This window comes from Syngnathus typhle, linkage group LG18, assembly GCF_033458585.1.
Source record: "Syngnathus typhle isolate RoL2023-S1 ecotype Sweden linkage group LG18, RoL_Styp_1.0, whole genome shotgun sequence".
Lineage (NCBI taxonomy): Eukaryota > Metazoa > Chordata > Actinopteri > Syngnathiformes > Syngnathidae > Syngnathus > Syngnathus typhle.
Window position 1 is genome coordinate 2,908,882 of NC_083755.1, and position 21,514 is coordinate 2,930,395.

Here is a 21,514-nt window from a genome sequence, read left to right on the forward strand (position 1 = left end):
AATTATCACAGAGTCACAAATTTTTATTTATGGAGATGACCTTAATATAAACTCCAGTTTCCACATTGTGTCACATTGACAAAATGGAATCCTCATGCAAATAATGCACATCATACAGAAGATAGCATTCAGCCCCCACCCACATGTTGTTCTCCGATAACACAGTCAAGGGAAAACACCCCCACTACTTTGCACCCTTTACTACTACTTCTAGTTTACTTCGCAAAGAAGGAAAAAATTCATTCTCTTTATGAAATCTATGTGTTTCTTTCCTTTCATGTGCAGTATCTCACAATGCTGTCTAAGAAGGAGAAAGAGCTACTTGAAAATGAATGGGGGAAACTGACTCCTGTGGCTGAATACATTGGAGCTGATGCGCTTCTTCGGTAAGTTCAAAATTCTAGGTCAAGAAAATTTGGGTGATACAAAAATGTAAGGAGAAATTGTGGGGCAGTGATATTGATGTCAGGATTTTGGACCTCCTGGAATTTGATCTTAAAAGTGTTAAATACATACAATACTGAATGGCTTTATGGAGATATGCCTCAGCATTTATTTTGAAATTCTTGATAAAGGCATTTAGCTCACTGGATAGGTTTATTCGCATTCATTTATTTAAAAAAAAAACATTGCTAGTAAGATTTTCATGTCAGGTTATGCTAGCACTAGCATAAAAGCTAGAGAGAATGTCTTCATTGTAATTGTCTGTATCTAATTAAGAATGAATTGATTTTTGTGTATTTTGCATCAATTTAGGAAAAGTCATCAAATTTTAAAGTGAAAGAATGACATGTATTTTGACAGCTTCAAACTGAGCTAGCTAGAATGTTGGGTTAAGCTGGAGCCAAATAAACAATTGATCCTGCTTGTTTAAAAGATATTGAAAGCATTCCATATCTCGTATGGTTATAATTATATTTTTATATCGATTTGTGATTTTCAGAATGTTTACGACCTTTCCCGGCAGCAAAACGTACTTTTCCCACCTAGACATCAGTCCAGGCTCCGATCACCTCTTCATCCACGGGAAGAAAATTGTCCAAGCCATTGTTGAGGGGGCCCAAAACATCAGCAGTTTAACAGAAACTCTGGCACCACTTCAGACTTTGCACGCCTACGTGCTGCGGATAGATCCGTCCAACTTCAAGGTGACCTCATGACCTTATAATTTTTGATTATCACGCATTGTTTTACCCTTACTCCTTTTTTTTTCTCTCATCTTCTCCTGCAGAACTTCTCCCACTGTATGCTCGTGGCTTTGGCGGTTCACATGGGTGAAAACTTTACAGAGGTTTTGCACGCCGCAATGGACAAGTACCTCTCAGCTTTTGCAGCGGTGCTAGCCGAGAAATACAGATGAGACGCACAATATACAGAACACTTAATGTACAGTATTTATGTATTTATTATAATAAAATATGTGAAAATAACACAATGTGTGTACTTTCTATTCTCAAATCAGACGGCTGGTATTTATGGGTACACATTTTTATAATACTAATAGTATATAAATAAGAGTGGATCTCGATTTATCCATTGACTGAGAACTCCGATGGAAAAATTGGGAATGAAAACAACATGGAGGATAAAAGATTCTGAGACGCAAGCTAATCCCCATCCAAACTTCCTTTCTTGATATGTACCGTATTTTCCACACTATAAGGCGCACCGGATTGTAAAGCGCATCTTCAATGAATGGCCCATTTTAAAACTTTGTCCATATATAAGGCGCACTGGATTATAAGGAGCATAGAATAAATAACTCAACGTTGCTCAAACGTTAATGCAATCACAATATAGTAACACTCGAAATAGGGAAAACAATGACAACATATCAATAACTCAACGTTGCTCAAACATTAATATCACACAACACGCAAATTAAACACGTACAGCTTACTTTAATAAATTAGTCCTCATCCACGAATCCATATTGGTACATATATAAGGAGCACCGGATTATAAAGCGCACTGTCGGCTTTTGAGAAAATTGGAGGCTTTTAGGTGCACCATATAGTGCGGAAAATACGGTACAGTAAATTGCTGCTCTGGAAAGATTGTGTGCATTTTCTATAACCATAACATAGAAATAAACAATTGCAGTAATTTGCTTTAGGGAGCTTTTATTTCTTTAGGGAGAAGACAAACATATGGAAACACATGTCGAATCCCCATTTCCAGTGTCTGGGTTTAGTGGTACTGCCTTCCCAGAGCAGACACAACCACACTCAAGAACTTCTGCCAGGAGGCCTGGACGTCCGGGCCGAAGCTGGTTCCCATTTTGGCGGCAATGACGATGGTCAAACAGTCAGCCAACAACTATACAGGGCACAAATAAAACAATCAAATTGAGATTCATGAGTGTGATGATTTATTTTAGATGCTATTCGTTACCTTGAAGTTATCGGGATCCACATGCAGCTTCTCAGAGTGCAGCACGCTCAACTCAGCGTAGGTCTCCTTGATGTTGTCCATGTTCTTCAGAGCCCGGTCCAGACCGTGCAGGATCTTGGTGCCGTGGGCTGCGATCTGGGGATTGTTCTTGATGGCCTCGGCGTTGTAGAGGTTGCCGAAGGCGCCAAAGTATCTCTGGGTCCAGGGGTAGACAATCAGACACCTATAAGACGGACAAAATGTGGTCAGGTGAAGATTTGCAGGAATTTTGTTTATATGCAAATATAATTGAGTCCCAGTTTTACCTGGAAAGAGCCTTGGGGCCATCAACCTCGTAGTTCAAGCCACCCATGATGGAGGTGATGGTAGAACGCTCTTGATCAGTCCACACAACCATGTTGCCGCTTGTTTGTTTTGGTTCAAGCTTGAAGAGAAAAAAGCTGAATAGAGTTGGAGAGTGACGAGGTGGTCTTTTTAAATGTCTCCAAGGTCTCCCCACCCAGAAGGAGAAGCCGCTATGATAGGCTAGAGATGGAAAGATAGATCACAGACTCTTTCTAGAACTTTCTGGATGTTTCCACACAGACTTTTATATTCATATATTGTGTATAAAAACGTTTAACTCCAAGTAAGTCAATCAAAAACCCATAAGATGGAAACTAATTAAAAGTTATTTTGTAAAAATTGAAATGTTTATGTTTAGATTTTTGTATGAATTTATGACATCACCACATATTTGTCATATCCCACCCTGTATCATCAAGTGGAGTAATGTGCACTTTTAATTTCTGCTGGCTCTAAAAATATGATCATTTTTAATTTAAAAGAATGAATTAGTCGTCAGAAATGAATAAAGCATAACATTCATCGTCATAATTGAAATATTTTGTTTCTGTTCAGGAAAGCAAAAAAATAAAACAACTTTAATATGACATCTAAATGAAGAAATAATAACATGCTGATAATACAACATAATATTCCAGCATTAAAAATGGAATTTTGCACAAAATATCTCATTTGCTGGTTTATTAACCATTACAGAAACAAAATCATAATTCTAATTCCCAAGTCTGTTTATATGTGTATGTGGTGAACTAATCAATTTGACACTGTCTTTATTTTTGATTATGATAAAAATATGGACCCACATTTTATGATGATTATCAACTTTCCATTGATGTAAAATCAAATGATAGCTTTAAATGTAGTGTTATGTCAATGGAAACAGTTGGGGAAAAAAAACACAAATAAAAACATGAAATCATCTATTCTGTTCTCTAAATGACTGCAACAAATGACAATATTTATTGTCTTTTTACTTTTTACCCTAATAATTTTAACAGATTATTCTAATATATATGTTTTTAGACATCAATTATACGCATCAGTTATCTAATTAACTAAGAATATTCAGATACGTCTTTGGGATTTTCATGTTTGAATGTTATCTCGAGAAACCACACTGGTGTTATCTTCAGGAGCGCCCCCCTCCGCCCACTAATCCATTGCCAAAATTCACATATGGTTTTCTTAGAAAGATACCACATGGTTGTTAACAGGTTCAATTTTTGCAAAGTTAAAAGGTAAATGTTTTAAAAAATATAATGCAAGAAAGAACAGGAATATTTAACAAATAAAACAAAGATGAAACACAGAAAAGATTATGATAGTAACCAAGTCTTGTCAGACATTTATTCCATGCAGCAGTGTCAATAAATTATACATAAGCAGTTAAAAATGTAAATAAGCACAACGATTAATTGTCAATACTGAAGTGACAGCTATAAATTGCTGTTGTTTTGAACAGTGAGGCCGATTCCTTTATTGTTAAGGTAGACTAAAAATATTTTAAATCTATTTAAAAAAATATCTCTGTTTCCGAACTAGAAAGAAATGTCAGCTAACTTTTACCTGACAACATAAACACACAGTTAAATGCAGTCTAGCTCATAAAACTCATAAGGTAGCACTGTATCACACATATCTGACATCCCTGCATGATTTAAGTGTTTATTTTATTTCATTATATACCAAAATGGTTACTCGTCCTGTGCGTTGGGTGGGGGTTTGAAACGGTGAAGATCTGAAGTCAATGAAACAGATATCCAAGCTGTACACACACCTTGGTTAAAGTACAAACGATTTAATTATTTACAGTATATGTCGAAAGGCATATTAAATTCCATATACAATCCTGGAACATTCTATCAACCTTGCTTGCACACTTCTGTTCCACATTTCAAACACAAATCATATTTTCATTGTGGCGTTCTCAGAGTTGGCTGGGAGGAGGATCAGCCAGGTCTTTGAATCCAAGTTTTTCCAGTGGTTCCTTTGTCATGAGTTGACTGCAATAAAAGATGAAAGTACACAGAATATTTTAATTAATTGAGCATTCCAGTAAAGTAAAATGAATATTGAAACCCACTTTTGCATGCGGCATTCCAGGTAGGCTTTGGATTGAAGTCGGCATTTAGAATTGTCAAAGCTGCTGTCTTGTAAACATCTCATGAACGTCTCCTTGAAGGTGGTGCACTCTCCTAAAATACAAATAATAATTAGCCCTAACACCACCATTAACATATTGTTTGTTCTCAGTCACATTTACATGGACACGTTTATTCGGATTAAAATGCTGATCCTGATTAAAATGCTTCATGTACCAGGACAAACCCATTCTGATTAAGATTTTATTCCGAACGAGATGATTGGTTTAAATCAATTGATAATCTGATCACCGTGAAAACAAACCGTCGTTACTGCGCATGTCTGTGACGTCAGTACATGACGTCGTTTAAGACCGGAAAACAGTCGAAGCAGAGCGTGCTAAAGACATGGCGGAATCGGATCAATATTATCAGTGCCCATGAAAACACAACATCCGATCATAATATTGATCCAAAATGTTGTCCATGTAAATGTAATGACCCACAGTTAAACACATCACTGGCTGTCATGGCATCCAGAGTAGAGCTGAGTGGCAAAGCTAAGCATGAAGAAAGATAATAACACGTTAAACGATGTGTAACGTACCAAAGTGATCCAGTGGGAACGACCCTTTGTCAGGTGGTCGAGGTTTAAAGCTCTTCGACCCAAAATTCATTGCGGTCGACATGTTTTGGTTTGGTACGGGAGAGATAGTCGCAACTGTGACGTCAGTGCGCGTATTTATGACCTCACAACACACGAAGGCAGACATTTTAGTCGAGCCTTGCAAAACCGATGACCTTCGTCACAATAGGAATTATAATAAAATACACTACAAATTGCACAAATGCATTGCACGATGCTACGAGATGTTTTAAATATTATGTCGCGTTGGCTGACTAATATTACAACAAAAGTAATGATAATTTTGGGATCCAATACAAAATTCACTTACAGGCTCCATGTAATTTCATTATTATTATTATTATTATTTTATTATTATTATTACTATTATTATTTGTATTATTATTATTATCATCTTTACAATTATTATTATTGTCGTTATGTGCGTCGAAGCAAGCACCATACGTTCAGAGGACAGCAGTTTAATAAACTCACACGAGGATTCAGAGAACCAAATCTATCACTTGGTTGCGTTACATCCGGGGAGCGAGAGCAGCTTCTTCGTCTCAGCTACGGTAGCCGTGCGGGACATTCTTTTAGCACAATACACAATCATGCAATTATCTACATCCTCTCCTTTTAGAACATTGCCTCTATAAAAAATATTGTTAACTAAAAAACTGTAATATACAAATGTGACGTGACAGTCTACAAATAAACAAGTCTGCGTAAAACTGGCAGCATAAAACTTACTGAATTAACAAATTATTCCTCTTGGAAATGCACGAAGGTACACTTGGTAATAATAACAAGTATGTAAACAACCTTAGAGCTTAACTTTTTTTTTTTTCAAAACGCAACTAACAAACATGCAGTTCAATCCTTGTACTTCGGATTCGGCTTAGAAATCCGACCTGAGCGAGTCACATAAGCAGAACAATTGTGTGACACTCGGGTGGGCACGTCAGCTGGAGATGTTGTCGATTGCTCATTGGTGGAGTAGTGAGCAGATGGTTGAGAGAAGTGAGACGGTCGGGCATGTGGACTGGATAGAAGAGGGTCCGGCGGACTCGGAACCGGTGGTTGAGAGTGATGGTCAGAGTCGGCGTGCAAAGGTGGGGTTGGTTCAGCAACAGGAAGGATGTGACGGCGATTCCTCCTGTAGATGCCTCCGTTGGATTCAACGATGTAGGAGCGCGGCTCTTTGCAAGCCTGAACCACTTTCCCGAGGCGGTCATATCCCTCTGCAGTCTGTAACCGGACAATTTGTCCTCTCACAAGTGGCACCAGAGGGCAACTTGTTGCATCATAGTACTGCTTTTGAACAAGTCTTTTCCTTTGAAGCTGAGTAGAAACTTGTCCTGCATCCTTCATTGTAGGCACAAGCAGAGTGTTGTTGACAGGAAAGGTAGAACGTGTCGAGATAAAACTGACTGACATGACTTCAAACGAGCTGTGAGCACTAGATAATTCAGAAACTTTACCGTTTGGGGCTCTTGACAGGGTGTCGGAAAGGTACATTTGCTTGCCCTTTTTATAAACCAAGGTGATGTCAAAAGCTTGTAGACGAAGTAGCATCCTCTGCAGACGAGCTGGAGCTGTGAGGATCGGCTTCTTCAGTATAGTGACCAGAGGTTGGTGGTCTGTTTCAATGACAGTGTGCTTGCCATAGATGTAGTCCTTAAACTTAGTGCATGCAAAAACAACAGCAAGGAGTTCTTTTTCAATTTGCGCATAACGGGTTTCTGTATCTGACAATGTGCGAGATGCATACGCAATTGGCTTTCCATCTTGTAAACATGCTGCACCCAACCCATAACGGGATGCATCACATGTTAGCATCACAGGTTTCCCTACATCAAAATAAGAAAGGACAGGTGAGCTGGATAGACATGACTTCAATTCCTCAAATGCCTGTTGGTGTTGGGGGAGCCAGCACCATGCAGCGTCTTTGTGAGTGTGCTGCCTGAGTGGTGCTGCAATGTCGCTGAGATTTGGGATAAACTTCCCCAAGTAGTTCACCATGCCCAGGAATCGTTGCACAGCTAGGGCATCTTGCGGGACCGGCATCTCCGTGATGGCTTCTGTTTTCGTTGGATCGGCTTTCAGACCTTCTTTTGTGAATATGTGACCAACATAGCAGACTTGGTCGAGCCGAAACTTGCACTTTTGAGAGTTGAGTCTAAGTTTGATCTCTTGTGCACGATCCAATATTTTCTTCAGATTAGCATCATGTTCTGCAGCATCGCGACCTCCCACAATGATGTCATCGACTATGACAGCACATGGGTAACCGGCAAACAGTTGTTCCATTGAGCTTTGGAAAACTTCACTTGCTGAGTTGATGCCAAATGGCATGCGGAGAAATCGGTAGCGCCCAAAAGGTGTGCTGAATGTTGTCAACATGGATGACTTTTGATCTAGCTTTATTTGCCAAAAGGAGTTCTTGGCATCAAGCACCGAAAACAGGGTGGCACCTGACATTTTGCTGGCTACGTCTTCCACACTACGCATCGGATAGTGGGGTCTCTTTAAAGCATTGTTCAAGTCTTTTGGGTTGATGCACAGTCGTATCTCTTCTTTGTCTTTCTTGTGTGCTGCTACCATCGATGAAACCCAGTCCGTGGGCTCAGAGACGGGGCAGATGACTCCTTTGCTTGTCATGTTATCAAGTTCAGCTTTAACGCGGGCCTGCATCGCCAAGGGGACACGGTGCGCTGGACGCACGACTGGCCGTACAGCTGGATCTACTACCATGGAGTAGGTGATTGGCAGTTCTCCTAATTCATCGCTGAACACATCTTTGTATTTCTCTTTGATATTTTTGACAAAGTCTGTAATAGTCTCCGTGCCGACCTGGTGGACGTGAGGGCTGAATGTGACAAGTCCGAGACGCATACATGCACGAAATCCCAAAAGTGGAATAACATCACGCTCCACGAGGAAGAAGGGTAGCGTGTGTTGCTGTTCATCCAAGTAGCATGACAGTGAGACAAGACCTGCAGTTTCGATCTTGCTGCCGCCATAAGCCACTAGATTTGTAGACTTGCCACAGGGAATAATGTTCCCCTCAGAGAGTTGTACAAACATGTCCTTAGCCATTACATTACATTTCGCTCCGGTGTCAATCTTCATTTCGATGGGTTTCCCGTGCACATGCAGAGTGACAAAGCCTTCATCTCTATTTTTCATATGTGCATTGATAGTGTCCACAGAAATTCCATCTACATAGTATGTATCATCATCAGCGGTGTATTCTTTCTCTTGCTCGACCTTCACGTGATACACTGGTCTTCTAGTGGAGCTTTTCTTTGTGAAACTCTTTCTTTCTGTGTTGTGATACGCTGGCTTTGACTTGCAGCAATCCTTGAAATGATTCATCTTTCCACATTTGTGACATTTCAAGCCAAACGCTGGACATCTATCCCTTTGCGCTGGGTGGCTGCCTCCACAATGATCACAAGTAGTGATGTTCTTTGAATCATATTGATTTGCTTTCTTATTTCTTGACCTGTACAGTCCTCTATTGGAGCTTTGTTGTAGCGCATCCACAGGGTTTACTTGCAGAGTTAATGCTTTTGTGTTTTCCTCGGTCATTTCATAAATACGGCAGATAGAAATTGCCTTAGCGAGGGTCAAGTCACTATCGCGTAGCAGAGCCTTTCTTATACTGTCGTTGTTGATGCCACACACGATTCTATCACAAATCAATTCGTCCGTGAGCTCTGCAAAGTGGCAACTCTTTGCTTTTATCTTCAAATCACTGATGAAAGATTCAATAGTCTCACCTTGCTTCTGATTTCGAGTGTGAAACTTGTGCCTTTCCATCGTCTTGTTGTGTTGTGGATTGCACATTTCTCGAAATTTTCGCTTGAGACACGTGGGGTCTTCCCGAGACTCGGCCGGGACCATAACGGCTCCATTTTCTCCTGGCGCTCTAACTTCCGCAGCGTATACAAATGAACGCTCCCGTTCAATGGCTTCTGCTCCTGCAAGGTTGAGGAGGATGTACGCTTTTGTCTTGGCAGGTTTATCCGCGTGTGCAGCCTCGATAAAAATGTCATATTCACTTTCAAAAATACGCCAATTCTCGGCAACGTCTCCTTCAAAAACAAGAGGGTCTGGCCTGCGAAATCCTTCCGCCATAGTCAGCCTTCACTTAATTCCCCTCGCACTTCGGAGCACGGCGAAGAAAAAAAACACCACTCAATACACAGAGGGCAGGTCCGAGACGTCTTCTGACACCATGTCGTTATGTGCGTCGAAGCAAGCACCATACGTTCAGAGGACAGCAGTTTAATAAACTCACACGAGGATTCAGAGAACCAAATCTATCACTTGGTTGCGTTACATCCGGGGAGCGAGAGCAGCTTCTTCGTCTCAGCTACGGTAGCCGTGCGGGACATTCTTTTAGCACAATACACAATCATGCAATTATCTACAATTATTATTAGTAGTAGTAGTTGTAGTAGTAGTAATATTTCTACTACTAATGATAATTATTGTAATGATGCATCATCACCACTGGGTGTCGCAGTGAACATATGAGAGAGAAAGAGAGAGAGAGAGAGAGAGAGAGAGAGAGAGCGAGAGAGAGCGAGAGAGCGAGAGAGAGCGAGAGAGCGAGAGAGAGCGAGAGAGAGAGAGAGAGCGAGAGAGAGAGAGAGAGAGAGAGAGAGAGAGAGAGAGAGAGAGAGAGAGAGAGAGAGAGCATCCGGCTGACAGACAGGTGATGTTCATTCTGTTTGCATTTGCCTCCAGTCGGCGAATGCGCTTGTATTGTGCACGAAGACGTTCATTATGGAACCGGAGGGGACCAACCGGGTCCTGCAAGACGTACTCACCAGACCAGACAACGAGACGTGCGCGGACTGCGGAAATCCGGGTATGTAAAGTCCATCTTGACCACCTCTTGACACAATGCATTCACTGTCAGATTTTTTGGGGGAGGGTGGGGGGGGGGGACGCTATCAGGACTGGACAGTGTGTGTGTGTGTGTGTGTGTGTGTGTGTGTGTGTGTGTGTGCATTGTCATAGTGTGTGCACACCAGACATAAACTGTCCTCTCATGAACCTGCTTTGTTCTTGCAGCAATGAGAGTGTGTCCATTGTGAGATGATGGCATCTCAATGTAGAAGACTATTGCAAACAACACTGGATCTGGCTAATCTAATAAATTCATTTTGAACTACAGACATGCCCCAATCAATGATGATTTAATCATAATGTGTAATTCCAATGTGTATTTATAGTAAAATCACTCCTAGCGTGTTATTATATCAAATAAAAAACAGTTAGCACACTTTTTGTACCATGTCACCACATGCACAAGCTAGCTTTTTACCTTTTTAACAAATCTCCCTCACCAACTGTTTGTTGTCTCGTATACCTCCACCACGGTTCTCTCTGAAGTGGTATGAAGCCAAAGTGGCCTCAAAGGTTCCAGGATGGGCTGAATGCCCGGCACTTGGAGGCGAGCCCGGAGCCCGCTCAAGATGCCTGGTATGGTTCCTCTGAGGACTGGCTGCAGCAGAGCAACTCTGGAGCCAGACTTGCTCTTGCAGATTTTGGATGCAAAATCTTTAGGGTAGCTTGGAAGCTGGATAATAAAACAAATCTCCTTCCTCCTTTTACTCACTCTCCTTTAGCTCTCATTTGAATGTCACATATTCCGTGTCTGTGTGTTCACTAAGCGTCTGTGAGAGATGGCAGCTGTCAAGTGCATGAGATGTAGAGGATAATGTAGTTGCTTCTTATTGTCGCTCTCCCTCTCAAAAAAAATCTTGGTAGTTAAATGAAGACTCTATTCAACCCATGCAGACAGATGAGTGACGTAAAATGTATAACAGAGCGTTACCCCGGTAACTGCTGTTCTGGGTGACCAGGTGTTGCGCAAGATGCGGTTGATAATATAATTTCCACATTTCATATATCGGTTCGTGTGCAATTAAACGGCTCCTACACACAATTATTAATGATAAATTACACTCAAATGTGATTGATCAATTATTGATTGATCTTTATGCATGTAAGAGATGAAGCAGAGATCTGGTGATGAAAGTGGCAGTCTAGATCTAGATGATCTAATTTCAGTAGATCTGTTTCCTGTTTGCAAGCTAAACAGGATTTCCTGAAAATTACATTTTGCCATGCTTCTGTGCTTTTTAAACAAATGCACAATGAACTAGTTGTGCTTCAAACTCATCTGTACCCTGAAATCTTATTGTTGCTCTATTCCTCTCCTCTCATTTTCATTTCCCCTCTTTTCCCCCCAAACTCACCGGCCTTCAATCACCCTGCTTGTTTACTTCCTGCCACATCTCCTTTTTCCTCTTTCTCTTCTCTTGTCTTCTGCCTGCAGAGCCAGACTGGGCATCATTGACACTGGGTGTGTTTGTTTGCCAGGCCTGCTCGCTCCTTCATCGCAGCATCCCGCACATCAGCAGGGTCAAGTCCATTCGGGACACGTGGGAAGCAAGTGAAGTGGAGGTGAGGCTCTTACAGCAAGCTGTGGAGTGTGTACTTGCAATGTAATGTTCAATGACATTTAAGGAAGACATGATGCATTTCCCCACCAATGATTTCCCTTGAAAGTCAAACGCAGCTCATATTTTTGATGTGGCAGCAAGCTGAATGTTGTCTTGAATACAAGGCTGGATATGTGAAGTCATCACATCAGTAGTTAAACAGGCTGTCGGGAAAGACCTTGGGGGGGGGGGGGTGTTAATATTGTGAGTCATTCAGTGAAGGTTGAGATGTGGGAAGTGAGAAGGCAATAAATGGGAGTTAGTTGGACTGAAGTTGGATGCAAATTTTATTCCTACCACACGGGCACATTAGTATTAGTAGTTTAGTCAATATAAATAATTGATTGCATTTAAAAAATATATAAAAAAAAGTGCTCAAGGGCCACTTTTTAAAATGGGCAAATGGGCCAGTTAATTTTTTAGAAATAAAATAAAATCTGGATGTAAAGTCACAAGAATAAATACATAATCTATGAGATAAATGAGTGAAAATAAATAAATAAAAAACATTCATTTTGACCAACTGTATGCATAAACAGATAAATTGATGATTCATGCACCCAACCACATACAATTAAATATGATGCCGTCTTTTGGAGTGATAGACTTCAAGTGACCCTGTTTTCCCCAAATCTTTGCTCGTTTTCACTTCCAATGTAGATTTTCAAATCGTAGCCCTGATGACTAATCATACAACAGAAACCTACTGAGGGAAAAAAAAGGGAAAATGATAAGTCACTTCGATGAATTATTTAGTAGGATGATAACCTCATATATTCCACGGCCAATATTCGTCTACCTTTTGGACATTTATTTTTGTCCATCGGATTAGTGATTAGCATGTCTGTCTCATAGTGACGGGAACATCTCTGGATGGATTTGCACATTTTAAAAACTCCAAATGGGTCATTGTGACTTGAAATCAATCCAGGATGTTCCCATGAAGGCGATAAAGGGATTCATCAATCTATTAATGCAATCTATTGAATAATTACATCATTTTTTCCTGTCGTTCAGATTATGGCAGATTTGGGAAACAATGTCGCTCAGGCTAAATATGAGCAGAATGTTCCCGCGTTCTACTACAGACCAACGCATACTGACTGCAAGTAAGTACTCTCATATTTCAATTAATAAAAGCAGGTTTGAAGCCCCTTTTCGTGATGAAATAAATTAGATTTAATTTGGCTTTTTACACCAAACTTTATAGCCTAAAAACACATTGGCGTGCTGAGCACTCTTTTTATTTATTTATTTTTTTTTTTAATGTGCCGGCAACTATCGGCAAAGCACAAGGCTTGGGGTTGTTCCATTATTCAAGTAAATTAAAGTCAAGAAACAAACAGGTCTGTAGGATGGAATAGCAAAACTTCCATTTTAAAAGTTAGGCTGGATGAGGAATTCAGGTTTTTTTTTTGTGTGTGTCTTAAAATAGCAGTGACTTGCTCACTAAAATGAGGATGCTGACTTTATGTCTTGCTTGGTGACTACATGTGGAACTTCCCGTTATATAGGTCACATGATTACAGTGAACCCTTGCTTTTCACAGAATATAATTTACCAGAGTTTACAATTGCTCTGTGTCATTCCAATCAGTGTTTTTTATTTTTTTATTTTATGTACCATTTTACTCAAGTCATTGCATCATGATGAATTAATTCTCTAAATGAATGACGTCATTGTGTTTCCAGGATGCTAAGAGAGCAATGGATCCGGGCCAAGTATGAGAGGAATGAATTTGAGTTCATAGAGAAGCAAGAACCTTACACAGCAGGTAGAATCAACTTACTGACATATTGACACTGACAGAGTGCTAATAATTTAGCATGCACAGCACCATTTTTGGATGTGTCTAGTTTAGCCTGTGTCGTTAGCTCAAGATGAGTGTGTAAGGGCACTTGTGTGTATTTATGAGGAGCTGCTTTCTTATTGGCCTGTAGTGACCTCACCCATCCTTTGTTCCAGTGGAAAGCCATCTGCACACACACAGAACACACACACACACAGAAAATACATGACAGAGTAATACGAGTCATTCTATCAAGCTTTCTTCATCTCCGCCAAAGTGCATCTCTCCATTTTGTCTTTGTGTGTGTTTGTTTCAAGATCGATCGAGATAAGCTATTGGCAGTAACCTGGCCTCGATGCTAGGCCAATGTCGGCATTGATTGTAAATGCATAGGAGGGAAGTAGAGGTCGAGAGTCTACCGGGAAGAAGTCGTGGGTGGGGACAATGAGGGCAATTGATTGAAGAAACAATGCTAACAGAGGTGAATGTTTCATGTCAGAAAGTCGCAGACACAAAGGCTCATCTGTAGCCCGCCCACCCACACACGCAGTTAAATCCGTGCTTGGGACAAGAAGACAAAAGCTGAAAAAAATTGCTGGGGAGAAGAAAAAAAAAGAAAATGGAAATGAGAGCAGCGGGCCGGGAGAACGGAAGATATTACCATACGGACATTTATTGTACATGATTTTCCAAAACTGAATGTATTTAAAGCCGCGCTACTTTATATTTTATTCCCAACAAGGGATCATATCATCACATGATGTCTCATTACCTTTGCAGAAAACTGGTAATGGATGCTAATGGCTTTGCATGAAGTGATAAACCCACTGTGGGTAATCAAAGCAGTTTCACTCCCCTTAATGGCAATGGCTCCCCTTTTTTTTTTTTTTTTACACCGCCAAAGTGTGATAAAACCAGAGGGAACATGAGCCTTTCATGTCTCCATTACAATACTAATTATGAGACTTTTTAGATTCATTAACATGCGTAACAAAAAAATGTTGTTTCTCTCTCGCCACAAAACCTCCACAAATGAATAGATGCACTGAATCTCAATCCCATAAAAGCCTCAAATTTGCCTTATTATGTCTGTGCAGTCTAAGTATCCAATGAACTCTAGTACAGAAATTGTAATAAAAATGTTTTTTTTTTTGCAGAGATGTCCTCCAATTCAATACACAGAAATAGATACGGATAAGAAAGCATTGACAGAAATAGAAGAGCAACAAATAGAGGCTGAGCCTTTGGCCAAAATAGAACATTATGAACAATATATTACAGGGCTAACATTGCCCCTGAGTGGAAAGGAATTTTGTACTCGATTCTCTCCACTTTGACGTCATCTCCGATCAGCTGGTAATCATCTTTATTGTAAAGATGAAGCATTTGTGGTTAAAATAGAACAGAATATTAATAACAAGGATTTAATCTGGCGGAGCGACAATATGAGCCTTGCATTTCCTTCCAAATTCTGCCTTTTTTTTCCTCGGGTACACAGCGTCACTGCCGATGGTACAAATGTTCTCCTAGCCTGCCTTACTCAAACACATTTTTCACCTCAGGATACCGCGAGGGGTTTCTATGGAAACGAGGACGAGACAACGGTCAGTTTCTCAGCCGAAAGTTCATCCTGTCGGAGAGGGAAGGTGCCCTCAAATACTTCAACAAGCAGGATGTAAGCAATATTTGACTTTTGATCGTAAAGAAGTGCAAAACTTTTTACAGTGTTTTGTTTGCGTTGCTTAAATGCAAGGCTCGAGATCCCAAGGCGATTATGAAAATCGAAACCCTCAATGCCACCTTCCAACCGGCCAAAATTGGCAACCCGTGCGGACTGCAAATCACCTACCTGAAAGACAACAGCACAAGAAACATCTTTGTTTACCACAGCGACGCTAAGGTGTGTTAACACAAATTACTTTTATGACATATTTTCTTTCACAGCACATTGTTTTGGGGAAGCAGAACCAGAAAGTAAGAAGTTATGGGAAAGGAAGTATGATGGGTTTGTTGTAAAGCGCTGCGCCCTCTGCTGGCCAAGTAGCGGCGCAGCCAGTTCATTGGGTTCATTCAGCCTCCTTGTGGAGGTATCGATCCCACACTGCAGCATCCTCATAGCCAAAGCGCACAATAATATTTTAAAGCAAGTTTTTTGTTAAAAGCAGCTACTTTGGTTGTTGTTTTGACCAGGAAATGATCGATTGGTTCAATGCAATCAGAGCAGCCAGGTTCCACTACCTACAAGTGGCCTTCCCTGGAGCAAGTAATGAAGAGGTGAGGATGGATCTTTTTTTTTGCAAGGTTTTACATTTTCAGTATTGTTCTTAAAGATACATGCAGCAGGTCCTGGAATTTTAATTATTCATATAGCCTCAGCACCGAACATGCATATTAATCTCGAAATGTTCTTTAAGTGAAAATTGCGGGCATGCTAGCAAAACCAATGTTTAATATTTCACTCATGCTTCTTTTTCACTTTAGTTTTGTTGCTTTCCAGCTGGTGCCAAAATTGACCCGAAACTTCATGAAGGAAGGCTTTATGGAGAAAACAGGTCCAAAGGTTTGTATGTCAGTGATTCTTATGTTTTTGTCAATTTCTTTCTTTTTTTTTATGTTTACTTTTGATGATGCAGCACACAGAAGGCTTCAAGAAGAGATGGTTCACTATGGACGACAGGCGACTGATGTATTTTAAAGACCCTTTGGTATGATGCAACATGCACCACCTCTCTAATTTTAAATTTGCTGAGTACAGTAAATATTTTGTTTTGTTTACTGTGCTCCCAGGACGCCTACGCCCGCGGCGAAGTGTTCATCGGGAGTAAAGAGAACAGTTACACCGTTCTGCCTGGCCTACCCTCAACCATTCAGGGCCATCACTGGAATCACGGCATCACCATTGTCACACCAGACAGGAAGTTTCTGTTTGCTTGCGAGACTGAGGCCGAGCAACGGGATTGGATCGCAGCCTTTCAGAGAGTCATCAATCGGCCCATGAGGCCGCAGGAATACGCAGGTATCAGATTTGTTATTATTATTATTATTTTTTTAGCAGTGCTTCCACTTACACTATGTGGCACACAAACGTAAACAATCGAATATGTGGCGGTTATCAGAAGCTAACACAATGCTAATCCGCAACCCCCCCCCCCCAAAACTCAATGTAACTCTGCTTACCTTTTAGCATGATAACAGGGTGTGGCACTTTTGGGGGATGTGGGTGCTTCAGCTTGATAGTGACTCTCCCGTGATAATGTTTCAGACAGTGTAGCTCGGCTAGTAATGAGCTAATTTGTTGTTAACTTTGAATTACACTATGAATGACATTAACCTGTATTTTGTTGAATATCATATTTTTTTGCAGTGGAGGCTCATTTTAAACACAAACCCTGAGGCCTTAAAAATAACCAAGACTGAAGCTGGAGTTGGCCTGATCTTGGATCAGAACGAGTGTGACCATGGAGGAAAGGTGATGAGTTAACACAAGACAGGTTGATATTATCGAAAGCTTGATGTGAGGACAAAGAGTGAACGATTTGCAGCAAGCTGTGTGAGACATGTCGACCCACCCCTGGAATTCTGTCTCGTGAATGGTTTAATGACTTTGAACTCTGTTATGAAGTGATATTTACAATGAGTAATATTGCATTGTTAATTTATTGACTGTAGGCTGTGTGCGGTTCTACGTGAGTATGTTTTAAGTGAGTTGGAACCACTGGCATTGAAACCATGTTCAACATATATCTGCAAAGTACTGTTGACCACAAATATGGATTAAAAACACACAAACTCTCAGTGACCAGTCGCTTTTAACATAACTGTGGGAAAGTTCTTTTTAAACAGATGTTGCCTTTGTTGCTCATTGTGAAATTGTTGCTGCTGCTTTGAAGGATTGTAATGTGAAGAGAACATGATGATGAGTGTTTTATTTATTAGCCTTTTTTAAAGACCAGGATGATCATTTAATTGCAGTAATTGTTTGTTTTACGATAAAACCTTACACATACATCCATTGTGTTTGTCGTTTGTGTACACACAGGTATTTTTGAAATATTCTATTCTAGATTTTTTTTACGACACATTTGATAATACTGTATTGGAATTGAAATAATACGCCTCTCAATTGCTTTAGATGATGGGAGTGGCACAGATACATGTTACGTTTTTGGTGTAGAAATGATTTATATTATATATGAACCGATTACATTTTCTATAACACCACCTGACTCTATTAGCGCACAATTATGTGAAAATGACTCGAATTTGAATATATATTCTATTAAAAAAACAAAATTAGTTACATTATTATGTCCGATAATAGCGCGTTCCTTTTATTGCAACAATGCAAAGGAAATTTTCAAAAATAAGAAAAATGAACTTTTGCCTTTGTTTTGTCACGTGACCACGTGACGTTCCAGCAACATGGCGACTTCCCGTGAGAACGATGGCGCGTCAATAAGGAAAAGACGCCTGCGAGTTGGTTTAACAACTGAGGCGAAGTTTAGTGACGGCAGCAGCAGAAAAGATGCGGCGAACACAGTTGAAGGGACCAAGAAAGAAAAACTCCAGCCTTTACAAACGGGGACTTTCTGGCTCACTCGTATTGTACTACTGCGCTCCGTCTCCTTTATTTACTGTGAGTATGGAATCCAATTTCTTTTCTCCTTTTTGGATTTGCTTTATTTTTTGCCATAACCCCCCAGCATTAGTTTCCGTGGGTTCTCTCAGAAAGAATATAAATATATTACATATAATGTGGAAAATGTTAAATAATAGTAAATAAGATCCATAATTACCATTTTATGTCAACTATTTAATGACATTGTCATGGCTTTCCCATTGTTGCTTTTAAAGAAATCTTAATATGATTCTCCAATATTCCTTTTTCCTTTAGTTGTGGCGTTCACTGTCGCTTACAACCAGAATAAACAGCTGATTGGGGAAAACGGTCTGATGCCTTGCAAGAGCTACCTCAATAGTGTCAAACGCTACGTGGGAGGAAAGATAGGCATGGGTGCTCTGGCCTACACACCCTCCATCCTCTGGTTCTTGGACTGGAGCAATATGGACGCCAACCTCGATGCCATTGCCTTGTTGGGAATGACCTTCTCTGGTTTTATTCTGGTGACGGGAATGGCGAATATGGTGATCATGGGTTCCTTGTGGGTGCTGTATCACTCCTTGGTCAATGTCGGACAGCTGTGGTAAGTTTTGGACTCACTCAAATTTTAATTGACTTTTTTATTGGTTGGATACAAATATTTTTTTATTCCTCTGCAGGTACTCCTTTGGTGAGTTTACTTGATGATACTGTACCAGAACCTCCCCATCAAACCATCCTCAATCCACATCGAGCTGAACTTGCAGTGATTGTTATTCTTTATCCAGGCTGGGAGAGTCAGTTGTTGGAAACGGGATTCCTGGCCATTTTCCTGTGTCCTGTGTGGACTCTGTCCCAAGTCCCCCGCCGCTGCCCCCCTTCTTTTGTCTGCATCTGGACTTTCAGATGGCTAATTGTCCGCATTATGCTTGGCGCTGTAAGTAAAACTTTCTTCCCTATACAAATTTAACCGGCTCCAATCAAAAATATTTTGTTTATATTACAGGGCTTGATTAAAATCAGAGGGGACAAATGTTGGCAAGACCTCACCTGCATGGATTATCATTATGAGGTTGATTGATTTTTCTCTGTGATGTAAATAAGTAAAATTGGATTAGCCACTCTCATACATTTCTATTCAGAAATATTTCCCTTCTGCTCGCCATTTTCATTTCAGACCCAGCCCGTTCCAAACCCCGTGTCTTACTACATGCATCGTTCCCCTTGGTGGTTCCATCGCTTCGAGACTATGTCCAATCACTTCATCGAACTAATCGTCCCCTTATTCACTTTCCTGGGCAGACGAATGTGTATCGTCAATGGTGTGCTCCAGATCCTTTTTCAGGTAAAATTATTTCAACCACTAATACACCTCAGGCCGAATCTTTTTAGAATCGATTATTCCAGTACTTGTCAATCACATCATCCTTAAACAAACTATTGATCATTCCACGTCTAGGTTGTTCTGATAGTGAGTGGCAACCTCAGCTTTCTCAACTGGTTGACCATTGTTCCCAGTCTGGCCTGTTTCGATGACGCATCTTTGGACTTTTTGTTTCGCTCCGAAAGCGGGGCCAAGAAAGCCGTTTTGAAGATTCAAGATGAGGATAAAAATGGACAAACACCTGAAGCCACTAAAGGTATTTATGCTGTTGTCATTTACACTGAGGGAGTGCAGTGTGAAAAGTGGACTCAGATTTCACTGAAAACTGAAAACAACATTTACGTTATTTGGTATTGGATGCAGGAATGCGAGTCCGTCAGGTGGTCAATGTGTCTTTGGGCATTCTGATTGGCTGCCTGAGTGTTCCGGTCCTCATGAACCTACTGAGTCCCAGACAGGTGATGAACACCTCCTTTGACCCACTTCGCATTGTCAACACCTACGGGGCCTTTGGCAGGTACATTGTAGCAGTAATTATTTTAAAAAATGTATCTATATTTTGGGGTGCCTGACTTATCAACTTTCAGACCTGGACTGTTTTCACTCCAGTATTACCAAGGAGCGCACTGAGGTGATTTTTCAAGGCACTCTGAGTGAGGATCCAAAAGACCCGAAGGCAGTCTGGGAGGAATACCAATTCCTTTGTAAGCCAGGAGATCCTTACAGACGGCCGTGCCTCATTTCCCCGTATCATTACCGCCTGGACTGGCTCATGTGGTTTGCGGCCTTCCAGGTTTATTTTACAATTATGCATTCAGTAATTTTTTTTTAAGACCGTTTGATTAGTTTAAAAAAACTTCACGTTCCTGTTTCCCACAGACCTACGAGCAGAGTGAGTGGGTCATTCACATAGCAGGACGCCTGTTAGCTAACGATAGCACAGTTCTTTCGCTTCTGGACCACAACCCATTTCAAGACAGAGGGATCCCCAGGTATTGTGGGAGTCTGTTGATTTGTTGCAAAATTATCTTTACAAAAAAGGTCTACGTACACAACAATAATCTATGTTCAATGCAATACTTGTCGGTTTGTAACAAGCATAAACAAGATGAGTATTAACTCCTAATTTGTCTACGTATCAGGTGGGTTCGAGGAGAACATTTTAGATATAAATTCAGCCAACCGGGCAGTACCAGTGCAGCTGAGGGTAAGTGGTGGCTACGAAAGCGCATCGGTGCCTACTTCCCTGCTGTGGACCTTGCAGCACTCAGGGGGTACTTCCAGTCCAGGGACTGGCCACACCCACATATATCAAAACGGAAAAACTAAGGACATCACCGACTTTGACACACAGAGGAGGTAAAAAAAAAAAAGGTCTTCATCATATTGTAAAAGTTAGGTGTGAGAACCTGAATACATATGGGATCAACATTGTCCTGGTTTGTCTTTTTGTTTTTTAAACATATGCTGCATTTGACCAAAAAATGAAATGAACAAATAAGTCAATTGAAACATACAGTAGTGGTCATGAACTGCAAAATATATTGCATAGAATGGAAATAAATGTTGTATATACGTGTACAAATATTACTGTGTGCAAAGGAGTTGGGCTTATTGATTTACAGAAAATGGACAACCTGTGAGAATGTTTTCATTTTACTATGTGCATTGTAAAAATAAGCGCAGATGATATTCTAAAATCAGTGCCAAAAATCTCATGGCAATTTTTTACATCAATAATTTGCATGTCAGCGTGAGGAATGCCTGTA

The 21,514-nt window shown here is 40.5% G+C and overlaps 5 protein-coding genes across 8 annotated transcripts; 3 read left to right on the forward strand and 2 right to left on the reverse strand.

Moving 5' to 3' along the window:
* The first annotated feature begins 117 nt into the window (after window positions 1–117).
* On the forward strand, window positions 118–1,435 carry hbae4 (hemoglobin alpha embryonic-4). Its single transcript, XM_061304378.1, has 3 exons — window positions 118–386; window positions 944–1,148; window positions 1,232–1,435. Exons 1-3 carry the CDS (start codon window positions 295–297, stop codon window positions 1,358–1,360), a joined length of 426 nt encoding a protein of 141 aa, XP_061160362.1. The 5' UTR covers window positions 118–294; the 3' UTR covers window positions 1,361–1,435.
* Window positions 1,436–2,106: 671 nt separating this feature from the next.
* LOC133171220 (hemoglobin subunit beta-1-like) lies at window positions 2,107–2,859 on the reverse strand. Its single transcript, XM_061304377.1, has 3 exons — window positions 2,700–2,859; window positions 2,395–2,617; window positions 2,107–2,319 (listed from the first exon to the last, which is right to left on the reverse strand). Exons 1-3 carry the CDS (start codon window positions 2,789–2,791, stop codon window positions 2,191–2,193), a joined length of 444 nt encoding a protein of 147 aa, XP_061160361.1. The 5' UTR covers window positions 2,792–2,859; the 3' UTR covers window positions 2,107–2,190.
* Window positions 2,860–4,517: 1,658 nt separating this feature from the next.
* LOC133142731 (cytochrome c oxidase assembly protein COX19) lies at window positions 4,518–5,586 on the reverse strand. Its single transcript, XM_061264201.1, has 3 exons — window positions 5,428–5,586; window positions 4,823–4,934; window positions 4,518–4,742 (listed from the first exon to the last, which is right to left on the reverse strand). Exons 1-3 carry the CDS (start codon window positions 5,507–5,509, stop codon window positions 4,667–4,669), a joined length of 270 nt encoding a protein of 89 aa, XP_061120185.1. The 5' UTR covers window positions 5,510–5,586; the 3' UTR covers window positions 4,518–4,666.
* Window positions 5,587–10,136: 4,550 nt separating this feature from the next.
* Window positions 10,137–17,769, forward strand: LOC133143121 (arf-GAP with dual PH domain-containing protein 1-like). 4 transcript variants are annotated; one of them, XM_061264894.1, is made up of 12 exons: window positions 10,201–10,330; window positions 10,858–11,032; window positions 11,851–11,934; window positions 12,990–13,081; window positions 13,664–13,746; window positions 15,324–15,436; window positions 15,515–15,661; window positions 15,952–16,035; window positions 16,259–16,321; window positions 16,395–16,466; window positions 16,549–16,777; window positions 17,126–17,769. In XM_061264894.1, exons 2-12 carry the CDS (start codon window positions 10,862–10,864, stop codon window positions 17,152–17,154), a joined length of 1,167 nt encoding a protein of 388 aa, XP_061120878.1. In that variant the 5' UTR covers window positions 10,201–10,330; window positions 10,858–10,861; the 3' UTR covers window positions 17,155–17,769. The 4 variants fall into 4 exon arrangements, with proteins under 4 accessions (XP_061120879.1, XP_061120880.1, XP_061120878.1 ...); XM_061264895.1 differs by lacking the exon at window positions 10,858–11,032 and having other exon boundaries at window positions 10,137–10,330; window positions 11,807–11,934; XM_061264896.1 differs by lacking the exon at window positions 10,858–11,032 and having other exon boundaries at window positions 10,197–10,330.
* Window positions 17,770–18,172: 403 nt separating this feature from the next.
* LOC133143132 (lipase maturation factor 1-like) lies at window positions 18,173–21,332 on the forward strand. The gene is made up of 11 exons (XM_061264908.1): window positions 18,173–18,397; window positions 18,656–18,965; window positions 19,042–19,052; window positions 19,150–19,298; window positions 19,368–19,433; window positions 19,539–19,706; window positions 19,821–20,001; window positions 20,109–20,262; window positions 20,355–20,538; window positions 20,625–20,737; window positions 20,888–21,332. Exons 1-11 carry the CDS (start codon window positions 18,184–18,186, stop codon window positions 21,072–21,074), a joined length of 1,737 nt encoding a protein of 578 aa, XP_061120892.1. The 5' UTR covers window positions 18,173–18,183; the 3' UTR covers window positions 21,075–21,332.
* The last annotated feature ends 182 nt before the right edge of the window (window positions 21,333–21,514 follow it).